The sequence below is a fragment of the Antechinus flavipes genome, chromosome 5, assembly GCF_016432865.1.
Source record: "Antechinus flavipes isolate AdamAnt ecotype Samford, QLD, Australia chromosome 5, AdamAnt_v2, whole genome shotgun sequence".
NCBI classification, from domain to species: domain Eukaryota; kingdom Metazoa; phylum Chordata; class Mammalia; order Dasyuromorphia; family Dasyuridae; genus Antechinus; species Antechinus flavipes.
This window is the reverse complement of record NC_067402.1, coordinates 206,000,299-206,024,844: the sequence shown is the minus strand read 5'-3', so window position 1 is coordinate 206,024,844 and position 24,546 is coordinate 206,000,299. Positions and strand designations below refer to the sequence as shown.

Sequence of the window (24,546 nt, the reverse complement as noted above, 5' to 3'; positions counted from 1 at the left end):
TAAGATTTTGAAATTGATTGGATATGTAAAAGAATGAGAATTAAGGGATGATATTGTTATTGTGAACTTTGGAGACCCAAAGAATATGGGTCCCTTTAACAGAAATCAGAAAGTATGGGAGTTAAGCAGGAAGACAATGATTTTAGCTTTGTACATGTTCCACTTAAGATATTTTAAGATTAAAATTTGAAATATCCAATAATCAATAGATGATGTAGGACTGGAGTACAGTGGAAACCCCAGGGCTGGATATATATTTCTGGAAATCCTCTGAATTGAAGCTAAGTAGATCAATGAATAGTGCATTGAGTCTGGAATTAGGCAGACTTCAGTTCAGATTTTTACACTTTACTAGCTGGGTGATTCTGCACTTAGACACTTAACCTCTATTTGCTCCTACTTTGAAAGGTTATTGTAAGAAATAAATGAAAAAGCATTTAAGCACAGGTTCTTTGGAGGATCAAATGAGAAAGCATTTAATATAATGCCTAGCACATAGTAGATGCTGTATAAATGCTCAATCCTTTCCCTCCCTCCTTATCCTACATAAAAGTGACAAATAAAACTTTGGTTTTTGGTGAGATTATCAAAAGAGAAGAGTACCTTTAATTAAAGGAAGAGAAGGGGGATGATCTGCAATCTAAACCAGCAAAGAATATTGAAAAGGAGCAATCAGATAGGAGGAGAGCCAAGAAAGAATAGTATCTTAAAAACCCAGAAAGGAGGGGGTAGATAGGTGGTGCAATGGATAAAAGAGGACCTGAGTTCAAATCTGTCCTCAGACACTTAACACTTGCTGGCTGTGTGACCCTGGGCAAATCACTTAACCCTCCATTGCCTTAGCAAAAATTAATAATAATAATAATGAGTGATAAGAAATTATGCAAAAATATCCCGAAGGATTAAGATTGAAAGTGATCACCAACTGGTGCAGAAGGTTAAGAAGGATTAAAATCGGAAAAAAGATCATTAGATTTGGTCATTAAGAGATTGTTGAGAACTGGAGAGATCCAGTTTCAGTTCAAAGATGAAGAAAAAAACCAGATTGCAAAGAGTTAAAGAGAAGAGAGGAAATAGAGATAATAAGCATAGACAACTTTTTTAATATCTTTTTTTCTGCCGTAGGAGATTGGCTGAGAAAGAATAGAGATATATAAACAATAACTTGAGAGAAAGATGGGGTCTAAAGAAGAATTTTGTTGTTTGTTTTTTCAAGAATAAGGCAAAGGAAAACTAAAGCATGTTTGAAGTCAATAGGGAAGGAAACTATTGATAGGAAGAGGTTGAAGATTTAAAAGAGAAGGGAATTGATTAAGAGTTGAATATGCTGAAGAAGATAACAGAAAACATGTGGATTGGTTGGCATTGGCTCCCCTTTGTCAGAGATTAGGAGAAAAGAAGAGAGAGCAGGAAATAATTACAAGAGATTTTGAGATGGAGAGAAAAGGGAGCTCTCATTAAAAGTCCTCAATTTTCTCTATAAATTCAACAGTTAAGAAGGTAGGGATGAGGATGGGATGGGAAAGAAGGGAGGGGTGGCTTGAGGAAAGAACAGTAAGTTTGGAATAACCAACTATGAGGCGTGATGGGAAATCAATTAGAGAAATGCCATTACTGCCTTGTAGCAAGGAGGGTCTATGTAGTACAGAGCATGTAGTGCCAGGCTTGGAATTAGGAAGACTCATTTTCCTGTGTTCAAATCTCTGCTTATTAATTATGTGACTCTGGGCAAATCACTTCAACCTATTTGCCTCAGTTTACTCATCTAGAAAATGACCTAGAGAAGAAAATGGCAAACCACTCCAGCATTTTTACCAAGAAAATCTCAAATGGGATCACCAAAAGTCAGACAATTAAAATGAACGAATAACTGACCATTTGGTATGGTGAGAAGACTTCCTTCAGTTCTATTCAGAAGCTCCTAAATTAGAGTAGAGAAAGCAAATGGCAGGAGTGATTCAGAACAGAAGTTTGGCAAAGACAAAAACTCAAAAGATTGGAGTAAGATGTAGAAAGACAAAAAATAATAATAATAACTGTAGGGCTGAAATGGCTAAATTGGGTTGAGACTGTAAAAAGGTCAAAGTGAACTCAGCACAAAGGTAATGTCCTGATAAAGTATTTAGGGGTAGAGAGATGGTGTTTCTCAATAAGGATGATGATTAAATGTAAGAGGAATGAGGTAGGGAGTTTGAATAAAAAGAAGTTGTAGTTAGGTAAGGGAAAGTCAGAAATTTTAATTAGGGAAATGGAACACTTGTGGGTAATAGAGTGTGTGACCATCTCTATGTGTGGCTGAATTAAGGTTTACAAATAAGTCATAAGGTTTAAGAAGGCTGGGGAATTGGGAGGGTAAGGAATTTGACTGATGTCTATGATATCTAAAGTTCCCTAGAAAGACTTACATTAATTGATGATGAGTAAAGTGAGCAGAACCAGGAGAAGATTGTACACAGTAACAACAAGACTAGGTGATGATCAACAGTGATGGACTTGGCTCTTTTCAAAATGAGGTGATTTAAGGCAATCCTAATAAATGTGATGGAAAGAGTCATATGCATTCAGAGAGAGAACTATGGAGACTGACTGTGGATCAAAGCATAGTATTTTCACTTTTTTGTTGTTATTAATTTTTTTTCCTTTTGATCTGATTTTTTTTTGCTCAGCATAATGAATATGGAAATATCTTTAGAAAAATTGTCCATGTTTAACCTATATCAGAATCCTTGCTGTCTTGGGGAGAGGAGAGGGAGAAAAATTTGGAACACAAGGTTTTGCAAAAGTGATTGTCGAAAACTATCTTTACATGTATTTGGAAAAATAAAATACCATTAAAAAATTTTAAAGTTCCCTAGTATAAGGGCACCCCTACATAGCATAGTTCAAAATTGTGTTGTTGTTGTTGTTGAATTAGGCAAGCCTCTCTGCTACAACAAGGCAGTAATCCAGGACAGGTTATAATGGAAAGCTCTGACAAAGGTGGTCTACTGGAGAAGGAAATGGCAAACCACTTAGTGTCTTTGCCAAAAAAAAAAAAAAAAAAAAAAAAAAACATGAACAGCATTAAAATGCTAAAAAAATATGACATCAGAAGACGAGCCCCTCATGTTTAATGGCCTGGAGTGTGATAGTCCACAGGATCATGAAGAACTATTGTCAACAACAACCACAATAATATATAAGGTCAGGAATGGGGAGAGGGAGAGAAAACTGGTAAACCACATGCTAAATTCTTTGACAGAGGAGAGTGACTTAGGACTCAGTTTAGTACAGTCATAGTAATTTCCTTTAAGAGGAAAATTTTGATGAAGTGGACTTGAAAGAAAAGAAGTGATATGGAAGAAAAAAGTGGATGATAGAGATAAATGGAAAGCCTGGAAACAATAAAGGGGAATAAAGAGTATTCTGATTTCCTGGCCAGGACCTAGGGACAAGGAGGAGAGGAAGCTGTGAAAGAAGTTCCAGATAGGGCTGGAAAGGATAGCTGGAGATGTAGTTAGTGTAAGGAGGAGACACTGGTCTCAATGATTAGGAGATAAAGAAGTCCAGCAGGAAAGGGAATTTAATCATTATGGAACAGGAATTCCAGAGAGCACAATAGGAGTTGGTAGAAAACACAATAGGTGTGACAAAATAAGCTGGGATGAGCTTAGTTTTGCTATTCCTCTTTGGTGGCAGAGGAAGGAGAAGAAGGGAGGGAAGAGGTCCCTGTATGTTTGTGTGTGTGTGTGTGAGTATAAATGTGGGTATACATATAAATACATGTATATACATACACAAACATATATGTACAGATATGATCATGTGTGTACTAGAAACTAACAAAATTGAATTTTTAAAAATATTCTGTAATTGGCTTATCACTAGGTCAAGCTAGACCTCCCCAGCATTAGCTTAAATTCATGAAATTCTTATTATCACAAGAAAGAAACCAGCATTTCCTTTTCTCTTTTTAACATAAAGTGTCACTTATCCATATTGTCTCAAGACTGAGGTGTCCTAGTTTATTGAATATTACAGTTATCTGTATTAGAATATGTGAAAAACCACATTCCGCAATATATTAAAATTGTTGTTGTCATTCAGTCATGTCCAATTCATGCTGTCTAGAGGGTTTTTTGGGCAAAGACTCTGGAGTGGTTTGCCATTTCCTCCTCCAGCAGATTAGGGCAATTTGTCCAGGGTTGGATTTGAATTCAGGCCTTTCTAACTACAGGCCCAGAGCTCTATCCACTGAGCAACCAAGATGCCTTGTATTTAAAAAGAAAAAAAAAAAAAAAAGATACCCTACACTAAAATTATAGCTTATAGATTTGTTTCTTTGAAAAACAATCAGCATTTTATAGCACTACATAATTAAAAATTCTATCACCTCCAATCTGCCCCAAAAACAGAGCTCTCCAAACTTTCCTCTCTTCCCATTGCTGTGTAGGACAGAATTCTCTAACATCCAGCCTCAAATATTGCTATAAGGGTAGAAGATATAATTGAGAAATATTGAACATGATATATGTTTTTTGAATTTAGCCAGTGGCCACCCATTGGGATCTTTAGGTATGGTTTAACAGCCCCTGTTGTCTATTTGAATCTGACACTGTGTGCTGTACCCTTAAGTCATCCAGACCCCACAATCTAGGTATCTTTTGCCACTCCTTATTCTCACCTTAAATATCCAGCCCCTTGCCAAATATTGTTCCTTCAACATTCCCAGCTCTGGGATGCATTCCCTTTTCTCTATTAATTTTCCTATTTTAAAATCTCAATCACCTCTAGCTAGGACATTCGCCTTCTGATCTCAGGTCTCTTCGCCTTCCAGCCCATTTCCCTCTGAGTTATCAAAGCAATTTTTCTAAAGAGTACATCTGAGCATGTGACCCTCCTTCCCGATTCATTGAGCCCTGGACTAGTTCCACATAGTCCTTTGTTTGGTATTTTATATTTTATTCCTTATAATATGGTCACTTTCTTGCATTAAAATTCTAACCCTGTTTGCCCTTACTATGCCTTAAGGAAAATATCAAGGTTTTTTCCATTTATGCTTCTGATATTGATAACCTTTTCTTTACATGGCTCCCCATCAGTTCAGAGCTGTTGATGTCAACATATTCTGGCAGGAAGCTTACTTAGCCCTTTCAGTTGCTCTTTCTGCCACTTCTCAGGGAGAGGGCACTTAAGTGCTTCCTGGGAACATCCAATTAACTCAGAGGCTATTCCTTTCTTACTCATTCTCCTCATTTTTACTTATGTACATCTGGGTCACCAAAAAAGAAACAAAACTTATTAAAAGTAAAGGCAGCATGCAAAGGTTTTTCTTGGTAACTACCTAGTATATTACAAAATCACAAGACTATTGATTTCAGTTGAAAGGGAACTACAGCTTGACCTCCTTATTTTACAAATAAGGAACTGGACCAAGGTGGATGGCTTAGCTTCCCTTACTTACTTCTTCCACTTTCATGATGGATGGGACTCTTAATGAAGATGGAATAGGCTTCTAATGGATTTTATAACTGGCTTTGTAAAGAGGCTTTTTCCCCTTTTCCTAGGGAAGGACATAAACAGAACAGCTTTTGAAGCTAGAAATATATAGATAGTAGTTTGACAAACTGAAATATGTCTAGAAGTTCTGGGTCCAGGTTGAGAATGTCTCAATAACTTGAAAAAAGAGAAAATGTTAAAGAAATTCAGGACTCATTGGGGTCTTAAAATATTCTAAGATCTGTCTCATGGAAAACATATAGATATGTATATGTATAATATATGTGTATGCTAAATATGTGTATATACAATATACATATACATGTATATCATGTACATGTATGTATATAATGTCTATGTGAGCATATAGCTAATGTGTATAAGTTTGTATTACATGTGTATTGATAATATGTGTACATAATATTTATGCGTGTACATATAATGCATGTATATATACTGTGTGTATATGATAAAGTGTGTGTAATCTATTATAGACAATATTATTATTTGTAATTTTAAAAAACAAAACTAGGGATTTACATATGGCAACTACAGACATAAAGATTTGGGTTCAACCTAAGGTGTAAAGGGCCAGGAGGTAAGAATCCATTTGGCTCACCAACTTCCCTTTTCTATATACAATAGCAGAGACATACTTATTATTATATTGAAAAGAAACCTGGCAACTGAAGCAAAATGCAAATTTAGCTATATAATGGATCAAAGTCATACCTTTGAACTTAGGACAGGAAAAGCAGTCTATATTGGAGACTAAAGGCATTTGGGAGAAAGGTACTTGAAGGCATTGGTATGATAATTTTACTCTGATATGTAGCTCAACTATTGCATCTCTCAAAGTAGCCAAGATCTGGGCTTAATCATTGGCATCTTAATAGACTGTGCTTGCTAGAAAGGATACAGGAATATCAAAGAGTGTATTTTGTATCAAGCCTATAAGTATTGGAAGTATATATATATGTCTCTCTGATCAATAAAGTTTGAAGAGTTCATGTCAAACTTCTCTCTGCCTGGCCCCTGACTACACACCCTTATTTCAGTACTGGAGATGGACTTCAACACTAAGGAAGAGCTAATAAATGAAGAAATGCGTAAATGGAACAGACTGCTTTGAATGGTAGAGCCCATACCATTAGTGGATCATGTAATCCAAGCCCTTTCTTCCTACCTTTTTAGCAGAAGGGAAAACTGAGGTCTTAAGAGATTCTGGTATCTAAAGGAACACTAATAGGAAGTAGCAGATCTAGGATTCAAATTCTAGGATTTAATTCCAAATCATACCTAAAATTGTATAGTTTTAAGCATTTCTATCTTACACAATATGCAAATTTATCTTACACAATATATCTTCTTCTTGAAAAATGATAAGTCACAGAGGATATGGGGAGGGAGGAGAGAAAGGGAAGGTGGTGAATTTTCATGTGCCTTCTCCAGAAACTCAGCTCTTTTGATCAGATTTAATGTTTCAATTGAGATATTATATAATAAACTAAATTGCTCATTGTGAGCTCATCCCTCCTTGATGGTATCTTATAGCTCTCATTCATTCCAACTTACACAACTTCTCTTAGCCTCTACATTTATATTATCCTAATTTTTTAAATCATATTATATTCCAACTCCAAGTTTTATTTACTATTTTTTCAATATCTTTAACAGTGTGGAAACTCCCTCTAATCTTTAAGATTAGATTTAAGGAATGGGTACCTCTGGATTTAGCTAGGCTAGGGCTGGGACGATAGTGACCTAGTAGGCAAACTTGAGCTTAGAAAAGTCTTTTTTGGGCTGATGAGACCCGCCAGACCTTGGGTCAATTTGGAATGGCCTTTGAGAAATCAAGATCATCTCCCTGGGCCCCACAGACATTAAAATAATAGAAGCTAAATCTATATAGCACTTACTGTATGTCAAACATTGTGCTAAGCTCTTTACAATTTTTATTCTCCTTTGATTCCTCAACACAGGAATGAGGTGCTACTGTTTTTCCTATTTTACAGATGAGGAAACTGAGGCAGGAAGAGATTGAGTGTTTTGCCCAGGATCAAAGGAAGTGTGTGAGATTTGAACTTGGGCCTTCCTGACTCCAAGCCTGGTGTTCTATCCATTGTACTATCTAACTGCATAGACTCTAGTGTAAGGAATCTGATTCCTTTCTTGGAATGAACAAAAATCTTGGTGCTTTAACAAAATAGTCTTTGGTAGTGTGCTTATATTCAGAGGGAAATCTGCTTTAACTTTCCTTTATCACTCATCAGATTAATGACTGTGGGTATTTTACCTCTGAATTTTCTGATGTTGATGATAGGACCATGGTTGCCTTAACATACTTTGCATATTGTGTAAGTAATTAATTCCACACAGTAGAGTCGCTGAGTCACTGCACTAGTCAGAAGCAAGCTGGCTTACCACACACCGGAAACAGAAAAATCATTTCAGCACCTCCATCCAAAAATGGCTTTGTATTAGCTATGAATGTAGGTCATTACAGATAAACCTAAGATATCTCTAGTCACTAGCGTAGAATATACAGAGTTGGTTCTTGGGCTTTAAATCTTAAATTTCATCCAAACAATAGCTCCTTTTTAATCTATATTTTCAATGTCAAATATAGTTTGGATGGGAAAAAATAATTCTATTTAATAAGAATTTGAGATTTAAGTAGAAGGTAGGAACTTCAACCCAGGCTAATGATATTTGGGGAGGAAATTGTCATTTTTGAACCAATTATCCAAGAGCAATGCTAAGACATCGATGATTCCTCTATTCCTTAACAGCTGCTAATGTTTTATGAAAAAGGCTTAAAGTTCATGTTGCACCATCAATACTAGGACTGGTTTTTATATAGATTTGAAAATTATCAACTAGGAATATCTAGAGTTTCACCAGAAAACAAAAAATACAAATTGCCATAAGGATGGGTAACAGGAATATCATAAGGATAGATTCTCTTCCCCTTCCATCTTATCTTCCAACACTCCTGTGTTCTGAACTTTCCTTTTACTGTCTAGGGTATCATACCTGGAGTCATACAACTAGTGTCTGAGGCTGCATTTGAACTCAAGTCTTCCTAACTTCAGACCTTAAACCAGAGGTCCTCAAACTATGGCCCTTGGGCCAGATGCAGCAGCTGAGGACGATTATCCCCCTCACCCAGGGCTATGAAGTTTCTTTATTTAAAGGCCCACAAAGTTTTTGTTTTTACTATAGTCCGACCCTCCAACAGTCTAAGGGACAGGGAACTGGCCCCCTATTTTAAAAGTTTGAGGACCCCTGCCCTAAATTCTATCTACTGCACCACCAAACTGGTTGGCTTAATTAAGGTTTATTTAAATTGCATTGCCTGAACTTACAAAATCCCACTGGAGATTCTCCCAGCCTCAGCTGTCCAAACTCCCATCTTCCTCCACTCCTAAAACATGTATCTGAACGGGTCACACCTCTTTTTCAGAGGCTCCCTATTATCTGGAGATCAAATATAAAATCCTGTTGGACTCCTTCCTTCCCTTCAGGTTGGGAGCATTTGCCTTCTCTCCTGAGGGCGAGCCTGTCCCCAGGCCCAGCACCCTTGACTCCACAACCCACTTTCTGGATTCCTTACCCTCTTTCAAGACTCAGTTTAGACCCCTTCTCTAGAAAATACTGTCATGGTCCTCCCTCCCTGACAGAGTCTTTCCTCAGAGATTAGCTCCCATTGACATTTGTAGCTAATTGTTTTCATATTGTTTCTGTCATTAGAATGTGGAGCCCTACTTAAAAATAAATGTTTTTTACTTTTTTTGTATCCTCAGTACTTAGTACTGTGTCTAGTAGATAATTAATGCTTAATACAGGTTTTTTGACTCACGTGTGCCCTGTGAATAAAGAAAAGAGATTAAAAATACTGGTTCTCTATCTAATGTCTTCCTTAACATTCTTACCATCCCCCCAAACTCCCACCATAAAAAAGAAAAGCGGTGGATTCATCTTCTATTGTGTTGTAACAAAAGCTTTAAAGATAGTATAGAACATTTTGGTCACCCTGCTCTTGGAGGAAAAAACCCCGTAAAAAGATTGCCACTGTTCCATGAAATAACTTCCTGGAAAAACCAAACACACTTGATCATTTTTTATTTGAAAATGTCTACAAAGTTTCAATGCTTCATTGTACAAATAACTTTTCCACTTTCAAACATTATTAAAATGCAAGACAAAGTTCTTATACAAATAGAAAACAGAGACCAAAAATATACATATTCTTAAGCAAACTTTCTTATATAAGGTAAAAAAACATATATACAGTTAATATTTTCAACTAAATACAATTATTTCAATCATTCTAATAGAGTGACTATATTCTGAAGAAAATGTTTAAAAAAATTTTTAAAACACTAGAAGTGAGTATTGTGGGTAAAAATTCAATTAATGACATCTTTAGTTAACAAATATACATAACCAATCCTACAAAACCACACATTTCAAACTTAGTTCTTGATTTTTACACAGTTTAACTTTTCAGAATACTTTTGGTAAAATGGATATAATTCTCAGTTCTACCAATTATGCTTGATGACAAATAGTTATGTTCAGAACATGTGAAGAACTAGGTAAACACATTGGTACCCTTTTAGAATAATCTAAAATGGCAATTAATTTAAAAATAAAATTTAATCTATCTACAACATAAAGAAAAAAAATTAAAAGGACTGAACTAAAATGATGATTAGAATAGTTACTCATATCCCTAGACAAAGCCAACCTTCCGTCCTTTCCCCAAAAAAATACAAGAATTCCAAAAACCTCAACTCCATGTGGAATGAAAAAAATAATAATCACAGCAATAGTCACCAAAATAGAAAGAGTTAACCATAAAGAGCACTATTTTTTTCCCCAAAAACTCTCTTTCCTTTTCTTAGCACGTGCCAAAGTTTGGGAAGCCATCAGACTAGAGGCTGCAGACCGAGCAGAGATCTGGGACAATCTGTCATCATCTACAATGGAAAAAAATCCACAATTATAAGTCAGAGTAACTAAAATTCATAACAACTCAGTAAAAGGAAACTAACATAGCCATAAATACCACCAAGTCTTATGATGTAATAGCAGCAGAATAGGAAAGCTAGAACAAGAAGCTCCAAGATGACATAATAAACCAAATCCTTCATTTTAACAAAGAGACAACCAAGTCCCAGAAATGTGAAGTGACACAGAACAAGGTCACCAGCCTGGCAAACAGGAAAGTGAGACTAGACCCCAACATACTTGCTCCTAATCCATTAACACTATTCAATATTCTGGGTTTCTTTCCTCTTAAAAGCAGAATATATGTGAATATGTTCCCAACTAAGAGTATTATGGCACATCTTTAAAACTTTAAGACAAATTAGAAAAAAAGAAACTGCTTCCAATTTTAGGAGCTTGTAATTCAATTAATGTAAAGGGCCAGTATTGAATTAAGTCCATGAGCAGGAAGAGTCCAGTATTTACTTGAGACCTGCTCTCTGTAAGGCTAAACAATTGGAAATATTGGCTCATTATCTCCTTCACAATCAAGGAAAGACATACTCTAGATAAATTTAGGATAATCTTGATGAAGAATGCAGTGACAGGAAAAGGCATCACAACTATGCTATTTAAAACTCCAATTTGACAAATACCTTGCCATTGATAATTTCTGTTACTGATGATCCTATTATGATAGATATCTTGTTATTGCTAGATAAGATAAATTGAAATGTCAAAGTATGGTCTGTGCATTAACCCCATGAAAATACAGAGCATCACTTGGAGGTAGCTGGTGTTAATGTAATACTAGTTTAAAGAGTATATAAACCCTGGCACTCAGATTAACAAATAGAGATTGTAAAGTACATCTTCCACCTAGCCTCAGATATTCATTCACATACTCGGTATTCACTGGAGCTGGACTCCGACAAATTAAGAAGGGCAGCTCAGTGGATAGAGTGCCAGACCTGGAGTCAAGAAGACTCCTCTTCATGAGTCCAAGTTGGACCTCAGACACTTACTAGCTGCAGGATCTTGGGTAACTCACTTCACCCTATTTGCCTCCGTTTCCTCATCTATAAAGTGAACTAGAGAAGGAAATGGCGAATCATCCTAGTACCTTTGCCAAGAAAACCTCAAACGGGGTCACAACTGAACAATGACAATAAATTCAATTAAGTGTTCAATTTTCTTTCTCAGAGTAATCTATTCAGGAAAATTTGCTTAGTGGCAAAAAAAAAAAAAGTTTACCTTTAAAAAATGTACATTAAGTTTCCAAATATTTGCATTTTTAAGTGTCTAATGACTCAACAAGCATTTGCTAAATCTTCAAAAAGAAGCCTCAGAGAGGCCCAATGCAAGGGGAAAAAATGTCAAGCTCCTTAAACGTATGGATATAAATACAGACATGTTAGTAATTAAATTAATAATTGGGAAATTCGAGTACATTTTGTTAATAGTCATTTATACCTTCAAACATTCACATCAAGCTTTCAGAGCTCTTCCTACTATTTCTAAGAAATAACAAGCTACTAAGGTGAAAATTATGCAATGAAAAAAATATATTTACTCTTCAACTGGGGGAAAGGAATTTCTGAGAAAAAAAAATACACAAGTAAACACAGGCAATTAAAAATATATAAAATATTATTCTAGACCCAAACATTTATCTGTGGAATGGATGCATGAAATTGTTATTTTTAGAAACCTTACATTTTATCAAGTCTCACTCAATTTTTAGCACATTACCTTCATCATAATTGACTTCTTGGTGAGGTAAATTGTAATGGCTTGTTCTTGGATTCACAAAGTTTCCTATGGAGGGGAAAAAAACAAAATGGATTTGATCTGGTTCCAAATAGTTGACTTTAAAATTCAACAACAGTGCTAAGATGACAAATGCTAAGATGGACATGCACAGAACTAGACAATACCCATTATTCATTTGCTGTATTGGGGGATGGGGAGGATTTTCAGTTGCTATTATTATCTATTTGAACTGTCTGAATTGTAGTTTACATTTAAATATCAATTATTGGATACAGAAATTAACAACAATATGTAACACGAATAAACCACATCATTTTCATAAAATGTTCAATGTTATTGACAATATCTTCATAAACTAATTAACATAACATGTAATACCTATATATGTGTGTATAAGTATATATACATATGTATATATATATATATATACTTATATGTGTGTATAAGTATATATATATATATATATATATACTTATACACACATATATATATGCATATATGTAAGTTTGCATATCTCAATGTGATATAAAAGTATGACATAACTTTTAAAGAAAAAAGTTAAATAAAAGGTTACCATTATGCTGAAACTCTGCATTTCTGAGTGCCCCCTGAATGCGACAAGATGGATTCCAATGCAATGGAGCACAGAGAGGCCGAGTCCCCTGCATGGGGACTTTTATGGAATGCTCAGAAGCCTTTGGGCCTGGATAAGCTCCCTCAGGTTTGGAAATACTAGTTTCAATCTCGGTCCTCAAAGGGAGGGGATCCATTGTTTTCATACCAGCTGCTGGAGGAGTCAATAAGGGTCTAGGCCCAAGTTCTTTCTAAAAAACATAATGAAAAGCTTATGTTGAAACAAGAGAAGAAGTGAATGCTAATTAGAATGGGAAAAGTATGGCAGTAGTAATGCTTTCTGATTAGGAAATACAGGAGGAAGAACAAAACAGACTATAAACACTTATAAATATATATTTTTATGCTTTAAATAAATACTTATATGGTAAATACTTATTGAACTGCTGATCACTGATATTCTTATCCTGCCTCGGTGATCTCCTGTGATATTTGCTAAAGTGTTTCTCTCCCTTACATTTTATTTTCCTACATTAATAGTATGCTGACTTTAGGTGGTGAAGGAACCTCTATCAGAAAGAAGACTATGGTTCAACTTTATATGAGATCCAGATTAAAGTCCACTAATTTCTCTTCTTCAAATAAAACTATGTAGCATTAAAACAGCAAATATCAAAGTAGATAATTTCTATAAAGTATGACTTATTTAAAAAAAATAAAGCTGATACTTTTCTCATTCTTAACTGTTGAGGTTCCCAAGTTCTTTTTTCTTGAATTTTCAAACCAACATACTTAGCGCTTTCTCTGATCTATTCACTCCAGTATTAAAATGCCTAGACTAATTCACTGCTTCCTAGCTGTCAGCTGGTAGCAAAGAATCATTAACCTTTCTTATATCTCTATAACTATTGGTTTTATCTTCCTTAGTAATGATGAATCAAATCATTTCTACAAGTGCTTCTAAACTAATCATATGAAAAACTTTGATTTATCTCATTTTCACGCTTCTAGGTCTTAATTTTACTTTACATATAAGAGAAAATAGAAAAGGATCTCAATGTTAAAAATACAAATCTTTGAAGTGGTTATCATTTATAAGGCAAGGTCTGACTGGTAGAAAAAAATTTCTATTTTTTTTGCTGTTAACTTTTTTCTCTTTTGAAGATCAACTACATGAGATTAATATCTACATGGGAATTAAATCTACACAGAGTAACCCCCTTTCTTAAACAGAGATTGCTGCCAGACAATAGAAAAAGCTCACCTATATTGGATACAAATTACCTTATCAACAAAGTTCCTCCAAACTAACATCTAAAACAAAATAAACATAGATATTCCTAACCTAGGGTCTATGAACCTAAAAGAAAAAATTAAAAACTTAAAAAAATTAGTCTTTAATAATGCTTAATGACATGTTACAATATTTAGTTTCAATAAAATTTAAAGAATATTTTATGATTAAAAATATTATTTAATATCACAAAATATCATATTTTGATATCCACATTCCAATATAATTAGTTTCCTTGTAATCAGATTTTATTTTACTGTGTTAAAAACATTATTCTGAAATAAGAATCCATTTAACAGACTACCTAATGGGTTCGAGAAACAAAAAGGTCAAGAATTCTTGAACTCACATCTGAACAGGGTCATTTTTACTTGGAGATTTTACTCAATGAGTAACTAAAAATTATCTGGCAATCTCTAACATCTAAATGTTTCCAAATTCAAAATTGCATTTCACCTCTTATATTATGTCTATTTAAATTTAGCTTGAATGCTAGTATAACATTTATTTCACATTATTCAAGAATTTCTAATTTAACCACAATAAAAATAAACACAGAAACTACAAAGTTGTACCACAAAGCATAACAGCACTATTCTACTTTGTTACTATTCAATACTTCAAGATCCTGACAAAGACACCAAGAACAAAACATTAACTCAACAGTCTTATAACTCTACAATTCTATTATGTACCCTAATTAACGATAATATATAGTTTTTAAAATTAGGCATCACAAACAAAAAATTAGAGTCAGTTTGGTTCTAATCAAAGCAGCCATCAATTTGGCTAAGTATGCTAAACCACACCCTCCAGGCCATAGTTGACATTCAAAGTCCAAATATGAATTTTACTTGTAACTAAAATTGGATCTACATTTACTATATATAAATTTTTTTAAAGATCTTTCTCTTTTGAAATGATAACATAAATGGTATTTAAATTGTTTAAGTCTGAAATCACAAAATCTGTTTTTTGAAGTTTTAGTTAAAACCAATCAGCATCTGATGCTCATCTGCTTGTAAAGAAATTGCTCTGGCATTCTTTTTTGCACAAAATGAAATAAATTTAAGAATAAAAAGTAAATTACCAATAAGTCACCCTTATTTATTCTAAGACTGTACTTGTTTCATCTATGTATAGTCAACTCACTTGATTAAATTTCAGAGCTAATAAGGCTAAAGTAACAGTTTCAATTTCTAAATTAAACCATAGAAAGCCCCAACAAGTCATCTCATTAATATTTGCTTTCTCATTCACAAATGGCAGCAGGTGAAGGATTGCAGTCAGCAAATTTATCATCACTACTAGAAAAAAGCATTTAAAGTGCATCTTTCACTAACAGCAAGTCACCAGTCATTACGAAAGAGAACTTCTTATAGAACTAGTTATTTATTAGGCATTTACTGCATGGTGCTAAAATATCTGTTTAGATAAAGAAGAGAGTTGGCTTCCTTGCTCTCCCACCTTCGCCTCATTAAATATATTCACCAACATTGACTTAATCTTACCCGATTAGAATCATGTTTTGAAATTTCTCCTAAGAAATCTGGAGAAGGCTTTTTTTTCCTGTGCTCTAGGAATGAAGACTTCACTTTAGTTGGAGACACTAAAACAGCACCCCCTGGAAGAATGCAGAAGGCAACAGATTTAAAGTAAACTGGACAATATTAGGCAGAGATTATTCTGCTAGCTCTTCTCTCCTCATTACCAACAGCAGGAGTAGTTAGATCATGATGAGTCCTTGGAGCTCCACCAAGTTCCTTCAGCTTTGGAGTTGGAAGCCGACCCCCCTTTCCTGAGGACACAGAAGAAGCTTCTGACCTATCAGCCAATGCACTCCGTAGGGAAGCAGTCTCTCTGCAAAACAGAAGCAAAGACAACTGGGTCACTGATGGGCAACAGTGAACTCTAAACTTACAGGAGGGATGTTTCCATTACCAAATGTAATCTAATCTAGACTATTCCCACCAAGGAGACCCGCCGCTATAAACTACAGATAAGGGATTCTCCTTGCCAGACGCAGGCTGATCCTCACTCCGAGCAGCTGCCCCTTGGCCAAGAGGACCAAAGCCCCCCACTCACAGAAGACCAGGAGCTCTGACTGTGGGACAGCACCACTGAGCCTCAGGGCACTTCTATGTTCCACAGGAAATAACTGTGCAATTCCTTAACCTTAGCAGCAGCATGAAAGGATCTATTTTATGATATTTATACAAAATATGCTGAATTTTGTCTACAAATTTTAAAACTTAACAGTCAATTTACTTGATTATTGACAAAATACAATATCAAATAAATCTTTTCTCTTTTGTAGATTAATCATTAAACTAAGGACCTAACTATAAAGTCCAATATAGAGAAAAAGGGATTTCCTAGGCAAATTTTTTAAAAAAGCCCTCACCCTTCTTGGCTCCTGTCTCTCTTAGCATCAGCATCATTTTCTTCTAATTCCTTGGCCTCCTCTACACCATCCTGCTTGTCACCCTCATTTTTTTCTTCTTCCACTCTTCTTTCATGATTATGTATCTGATCATCAGTGCTACCTTCATCCCAAGCCAGTTTTCTTCTAACAGGGAGTGTGGGAACATCTGACACTCCCAGTTTTTCTGTGGCATCTTTCTGGCACTGTGCTGCCAAAGGTGGACTTTCTTCTGCCTTTTTTTTGGAATCATGGCTCCGTAATGTCTTATGACCGGTAGGAATTCTGTATGACCAAAATAAATTTAATTATAAACTAACATCATAGCTTCTCCAGTTTCAAGTAATTTTATTTCAGCTAATTTTCCTCCATTATCCATAAATATATAGGATTTAGGCAGAGCTATATCTATAAATAACACACACACACACACACACACACACACACACACACACACACATATATATATATATACATATGTATATGTGTGTGCATGTACAATGCCTATGTCACAGCAATAGATATTACAAGAGGAATAACACATACAAATAGGTTCACAAATAGGTAAATGAGAGGCAACTAGGTGGCGCAGTGGATAGAGCACCAGCCTTGAAGTCAGAAGGACCTGAGTTCAAATCTGCCCTCAGACACTTAACACTTCCTAGCTGTGTGACCCTGGGCAAGTCACTTAACCACAACTGCCTCAGCCAAAAAAAAAAAAAAAAAAAGTAAATGATAGTACTCATTTGGAGTTTACACAAAATTCAGATATAAAGCAAATACTTCTATGTTGCAATTGCAAGAAAATCCATTCATGAAGCTATGCCCACAAAACCCATACCTGACAGCTGGCTGCATACAGGCACTAACTAATCAAGTATCCTAGATGGCCACCTGCACTGTTCCTCAGTTTTCACATACCAAGTGCTCATTTTAAAAGTGCAACTCTGTTTGAAAATAAGGAAACCTCCATCCTTAAAAACATCATTAAATCAGCAATCATATAAAGCAAAGAGACTCTGCACTTATCCAGTACATGAGAAGGACATTTCATCACCTATACCAGATATATTAACTTTATCATAAACAAGACAAAGACAACTTTATTTGCTCCTACTTCTAGGGTACTTTTTCCTCATTACATATTTATTAGTATTCACTTTGAAATCAATAAGATCGTAGAGTGATTTTCACTTTTCAATGTGCTCTTTAGCATATATTCTAGAAACAGTACCTTAATATTCACTCCTCAAACTGTAAAAAATTCCAAAAGGAATGCATTAAATTCCTTCCACATAGTTTTATTCTGTGCACTAAAAAAATTAGACAAAACTTTATTCTAGTAAGTGACTAATATTTCAGAAGTCTGAGTGATAGGTGTCATTTTCTGATAACATTATTCCATTATTTTTTAAGATTTATTTCACTATTCTAAAAGGAGAAGGGACTCTCACCCAGCAAGATCTAGGGCTCGAATGTTGTTACTAATAGTTCCTTCTGAACTGGACACAGAAGAGACATCCCATAGGCAATTGTTATCAGAGAGAATCTGGTTCAGATGATCCCGGGAAAAATGTGTTCCAAGTACCCGTTTCCTGTAAAACTCAGCTTTCTCTCGAAGTTCTTTAACCTACATTGGAAGAATCCAGATGTCATGCATCTCCATAGAAATCTAAGATTTTGTTGCAAATATCAAAAAGCACAAGACAGACAATCTTGAACATCCACAGCACAAATTAGGCCACAATATGAAGGAAGAAAAAAATCTTAGGCACATTCACATGACCATATGCATTCTGAAGCAGAAATCAGAAGTCAAGCTAAAGCACAGTGCTAGTCATTCAGTCAGCAGGCAGGGAGATTATGTAGCAACTAAGAATATAGTAATTTTTGAGTCTATTTTATTTTCAGTCGGAGCTTGCACAAATAATCTAGGCATTAGATTTTTCAAAAACTCAGAAGCAACCAACCTCAGCATACCACAGGGAATTTAGGGTGTTTTGAGAACCCTAGGAGGAGGAATATAGAAAACACATTTGAAATATATCAGTATGATTATCATCATTACTGGGAACCAATTAATTACACATCATCATGCTCACTTTTAGGTACACACAAAATTGACCCAATGCTATTCTCTCAATTCCCCCAAATTTCAGATACAAAAGCCCTCAAAGGTCATTAAGTCTAATTCATAATCCTCTCTACAACAACCCTTCTCCACTGCTCGGCCAGCCTTTGAATGACCCCACTCCTGCCTTCTGAGACACACGTCCATTGTTTGTAGGAGAATTCTAACTGGCAATAAGTTTTTCTCAGATCCCTTGCCCCCAGTTCTGCCCCCAAGGTCCAAAGAGAACAAGCCTTTTCCCAAATGGCAGCCCTTCCTATATGTGAAGACTGCTTCCCCTGCACTCCACATATTCCTTATGTGAAAGACATCTGACTATGTCCCCTTGCTTCAATAAGCTCTAGTGGTTTCCCATTAGATCAAACACAAACTCTTCTATTTACTCTTCTAAAGCCCTTCTAAAAGGGGGTCCAAACTACTTCCAGCTTTCTTATAAACTGTTCATTCTGTTTCACACACTCTAAAGGCAAATCAAACTGGCCATTTTGCTATTCCTTATACAATCTCCTGTCACTGTGCCTACACACAGACAGGATAAAATGCCGGGAATGTCCTGTCTCCTAACCTCTGCAACTCAGAAATCCTATTTTCTTTTAAAGGCTGATTCAAATGCCCTCTCAAAAATGAGGAGCTAGCTGCTGCTATCTCCCCCTGCTCCCACCAAATATACCCTGCATTTGTTTGGTACATTTATAATAAATGTAAGCTCTTTGAGGACAGGGATTGTATCATTTCTGGTTTTGGATCTCCAGCTCCTAGCTCAGTGCCTGACATACAGTAGGCACTTAGTAAATGCTTAATGGATGATCTTGCCCCCAAATCCTCTCTTGTCACAGATAAACATTCCCAGTTCCTTAACCAATCCATATATGGCATGAAGATGCTTCATGTTTAACCTATATTGAATTATTTGCTATCTAGGGGAGGGGGAAAGGAAGGAGGAAGAAAAATATGGAACACAAGGTTTTACAAAAGAGAATATTGAAAACTATCTTTGCATGTGTTTTGAAAAATAAAAAGCTATTATTTTTTAAAAAGGAAGAAAAGTGTTTCATCTTCTGGGTCATGCTCTTCTGGATGCTCTTAAGCTTATCAATGTTCTTCCTAAAAGGTGGCTCTAAGAACTGAATATATTACCCCAAATGTGGTCAAAATCAGGGAAGCATATGACTGGATTATCATCTCCCTAGTCCCAAATACTAGGCAGCATTTAATATGACCTAACAGTATAGAAGGGGTTTGGGAGGCAACATCACATTTTTGATTCATATTGATACTCAACCAAGTTGCTTTCCAGAGAAACTGTTATCTAAACATATTACCTCAACTCTGGGAAATATATATTTTTGAATTCATATAAAATTTTATATTGTTCCTTAGTAAACCTATTATTCTAGCCCAAAGCCCAATGCTTTTTTGTGTGGCACAGACTCTCATTTGGCAGTCTGGTAAAACCTATGGACTCCTCAGACTAATGTTTTTAATGATTAGATGATTTGTGATTTATATGATTACAAAAGAAACTATATTGAAATAAAGTTACTAAAATACTAAAAAAATAAATTTGCAGCCCCAAGGCCTGGAGTTGATAGATAACCAGGTGGTACAATGCATACAGCACTGGGAATGGAAAACCAAATTCAAATTCGGCCTCAGAGTCTTATTAACCATGTGATCCTGAACAAGTCATTAAATCTCTTAGTTTCTGCCACTGTAAAGTGGGGATGATAACACCTATCTCCCAGAATTCTTGTGAGGGTCAAATGAGATACTATTTGTAACCTTTTAGCCCAGTGTCCAGTACATAGTAGGTATTTAATAAATGTTTCCTTCCTTCTGTTCTTCCCAGGCTAAGAATACCTGTTCTAGTCAAGATCTGTTCTTTTCATATCTATTAGCTATACCAGGATTACCTATTTCCATCTATTCAGAGTAAAGAAATACTAAAACCTTTCATCTCCAATATATAATTTCTTATCTTTAAAACATATAACAATTTAGGGTTTTATAAAGCATTATTTCATTTGATTTTTTTGATTTTTACAACAGTCCTGATTATATTAATCTTTATTTTATAGAGAAAAGTGAAATCACCTGCCCAACAGCAGCAATACCAGACTCAAAGTCCTTCTAATCCCAAATTGAATATCCTTTCTGCCCCCAACTAAATGGTAAGTTCCAAGAGGCTGGGCCTGTTTTGTTCCTTTCTATATCTCCTTCCTCCATTGGACACAGAACATATTTTAATATTTATTAAAAAGAATCTTCAGCTTTTAGATGCCACTATCCCAACCTCTACCAACTTCCTGATGAGCAAAAATATGTTCTCTGAATTCCTAAACTAGAGTGTGAGAGCTTTTAAGAAAACTATTTCTTTATAGCATGTGATTTGGGATCAAACATATATGCATCAGGAAAGGAGAGGCCATAAAAATGATACTTTTTTAGAAGTTCATAATGTAGATACATTGTTGGTGGAATTGTGAACACATCCAACTATTCTGTAGAGCAATTTGGAACTATGCTCAAAAAGTTATCAAACTGTGCATATCCTTTGATCCAGCAGTGTTTCTATTGGGCTTATACCCCAAAGAGATACTAAAGAAAGGAAAGGGACCTGTATGTGCCAAAATATTTGTGGCAGCCCTGTTTGTAGTGACTAGAAGCTGGAAAATGAAAGGATGTCCATCAATTGGAGAATGGTTGAGTAAATTGTGGTATATGAATGTTATGGAATATTATTGTTCTGTAAGGAATGACCAGCAGGATGAATACAGAGAGGACTGGCGAGACTTACATGAACTGATGCTGAGTGAAATGAGCAGAACCAGGAGATCATTATATACCTCAACAACGATACTGTTTGAGGATGTATTCTGATGGAAGTGGATCTCTTCGATAAAAAGAGCCTTAATTGATCAAAGATGGACAGAAACAGCTACACCCAAAGAAAGAACACTGGGAAATGAATATAAACTGCTTGCATTTTTGTTTTTCTTCCCGGGTTATTTATACCTTCTGAATTCAATTCTCCCTGTGCAACAAGAGAACTGTGCGGTTCTGCACACATATATTGTATCTAGGATATACTGCAACCCATTCAACATGTAAAGGACTGATTGCCATCTGGGGGAAGGGGTAGAGGGAGGGAGGGGAAAAATTGGAACAGAAGTGAATGCAAGGGATAATGCTGTAAAAAATTACCCTGGCATGCGTTCTATCAATAAAAAGTTATTAAAAAAAAAAGTTCATAATGTAGTTCTTCCTACTAAATTTGCAGTAAACTTTTGAGTTGTGTCCTTTTAAATAAAAATGGCTTTAGGAACTTTACAGTTGTTTGAAATCCTTTAATTGCATCACACTGCCACCTGTTGGTTTATGACTAAATAATATTCTGAGTCATTTAAAAAATAAATGTCTTGAATATACATTTTCCCCACCAAAAAAAACCTTTAAGGGCTTTAAAATTACCTTTGTTTATCACAGCAAAGAACAGAATCTAAAGAAATAAAGATACTAAATCCAAATAGGATAATATGGTACTTTTGTATAGAAATTTATAACTGCATTTACCACTTTATTTTTATATTTGCCATTCCAGTCAGGAGGACTGCACCTGGCAAGTCTTTTTTTTTTTTAAACTATTAAAACTAAAAAAAATCAAGGAAGGAAGTCTTGCATTACTAAAGCAACTTGAGAAATATATTCAAAGCCCTGGAACAAAGCCTTAGGGAAAGTAAAGGAATAAAGATCATGTTCAATCTCTAGAGAATGCACATATCCAAAGGAAGCAGAAGAACCCCTGGAAAGTTTTTCTGCTCATTGGAGAAACACTCATATTCAGTTTTAAGAATATGCTTTTCTAAGGACCCACATGTGCAAAAATGTTTGTTAGCAGCCCTTTTTGCAGTGGCAAGGAACTAGAAAATGAATGGATGTTCCTTAGTTGGGAAATGGGTGAATAAGTTATGATAGATAAATGCTATGGAATATTACTGTTCTATAAGAAACAATCAGCAGGATGATTTCAGAAAGGCCTGGAGAGACTTACGTGAACTGATGCTGAGTGAAATGAGCAAAGGCAAAAGAACTACAATTGTACCCAGAGACAAGATTATGTGATGATCATCTGTGATGGACTTGGCTCTTTTCAACAATGGAGTAAGTCAAGCCAAATCCAAATCACTTGTGATAGAGAGAGCCATCTGCATCCAGAAAGAGGACTGTGGGAATTGAATGTGGATCACAATGTAGTATTTTCATCTTTTTTGTTGTTGTTCTTTGCTTTTTCTTTTTTTTTTCCTTTTGGATCTGACTTGTCTTGTGCAGTATGATAAATGTGGAAATAAGTTTAGAAGAATTGTACATGTTTAACCTCTATCAGATTACTTCCTGTTTAGGGAGGGGGAAGGTGGAGAGAGAGGGAGAAAAATTTGGAATGCAAGGTTTTGTGAGGATGAATGCTGAAGACTATCTTTGCATGTATTTTGAAAAATAAAAAGCTATTATTTAAAATAAAGAATTTGCTTGATATTGGACTATAATGACCCAGATATCATGGTAATTAGGCTCAAAAAGCTATTTAAATACATTATTTCATTTGAAAGTCTTTCATATCATCCCCATGAGATAGGTACTATGGTATCCATCTACAGATGGATCACCAAGATGTTTTCAAGTCCAAAGAATCTATGATTCTGTGATTGTTCTAATAAATAAGTTAGGTGAACTAAAAGCAATAATGCTGTGTTCTTTTCAATTACAGCCAATTATAAGAATTAAAAGCCTTACTAAAAATTCTGCTAAGAAGTCCAATAATTTTCATGATTGTCCAACATATTCTGCTCACATGTGATATATAAATAATATATAAATAAACTATGTATGTTTCTGTTCATGCCTTAATCTTTCAACTATCAAATCAATTAAAATGCAGTTTGAAAAAATCCATGTTTAAAAGAAAAAGTTAAACAGAACAAAATAAATGCAAATAAAAACATGTAACTTAAATACTTTGACATTTTACATATACATGAGAGTCAACAGAGCTAAAATTTCTTCCATCTTTATAGCCTCATTTCTGGTAATAAGTGTCTCCTTTTCTACCGTTATTCTTTTTAGAATTCTTTTTTTTTGCTATTTTTGTTTCACCTTAATAGCCTCTGGAACAAATATCAAACTATACTATTTACTTAAAATGTTTATAACCACTGTGAGAAATGGATGGGCATTTTGATTTCCACAACTATGAAAATCAAATTGAGAAATGAAATTTAAATTAGAAAATTAAAACCTACAAGGAAATCACAGAATAATGAAAGATAGAGGTTAACTTCTCCCAAAGGAAAATAAGTTCCTTGGGGGCAGAGATTGACTTTTGTAATGAAGGATGGTGGCCTGAGATTTGAAAAGAATCTTTTGCCCGTAGTTTTCCTCTGTTACTTTTACACACTGGCTATGTAATGAGGGGTGAAGATTCATGTTGGGTAACTTCTGTAACATCCAATGAATGAGGAATCAAGGGAGGGACTTGTGCTTCCAGATAGGAAATAAAATGCTGCCTTTGGAGTTTCAAAGATGTGCCTTGCAAGAATGTAAAATAAATCTTTCCTGTATTCATCAGTGAATCAGTGGAGTTCTTGATAAAATATTTTGTTTCTTAAAACTACTAAGGACAGCAATTACTACAATATCAAGCTTTTCTACCCACTCAGAAATCTTCATTAAAAAGATAAAAAAAAGAATAAATTATATTAATACAAAGATATTGGGAGTCTTCTCCTTTCCAGAAAATATAAAAGATATTGGTCCTTTATTTACAAATTAACTCCCTCTAAGTTTCCTGAAAATATAAATTTGGGAGCTGAATAGACTCATTAA

At 35.0% G+C, this 24,546-nt stretch overlaps 1 protein-coding gene across 5 annotated transcripts in view; it reads right to left on the bottom strand.

The window, feature by feature from the left end:
* Positions 1 to 9,586: 9,586 nt before the first annotated feature.
* The window catches only part of MDM1 (Mdm1 nuclear protein), a 36,392-nt gene continuing 21,432 nt past the window's right edge, over positions 9,587 to 24,546 (bottom strand). For 3 of the 5 annotated variants that reach the window (XM_052001125.1, XM_052001122.1, XM_052001124.1), the window contains 8 exons: positions 18,506 to 18,544; positions 17,990 to 18,165; positions 16,518 to 16,820; positions 15,825 to 15,973; positions 15,625 to 15,737; positions 12,821 to 13,070; positions 12,226 to 12,291; positions 9,587 to 10,463 (listed from right to left, as the gene is read on the bottom strand). In XM_052001125.1, coding sequence (XP_051857085.1) covers positions 10,351 to 10,463; positions 12,226 to 12,291; positions 12,821 to 13,070; positions 15,625 to 15,737; positions 15,825 to 15,973; positions 16,518 to 16,820; positions 17,990 to 18,165; positions 18,506 to 18,544 — 1,209 coding nt within the window. In that variant the 3' untranslated portion in view covers positions 9,587 to 10,350. The remainder of the gene's footprint in view (positions 10,464 to 12,225; positions 12,292 to 12,820; positions 13,071 to 15,624; positions 15,738 to 15,824; positions 15,974 to 16,517; positions 16,821 to 17,989; positions 18,166 to 18,505; positions 18,545 to 24,546) is intronic. The other 2 variants (XM_052001123.1, XM_052001126.1) reach the window with 1 other exon arrangement.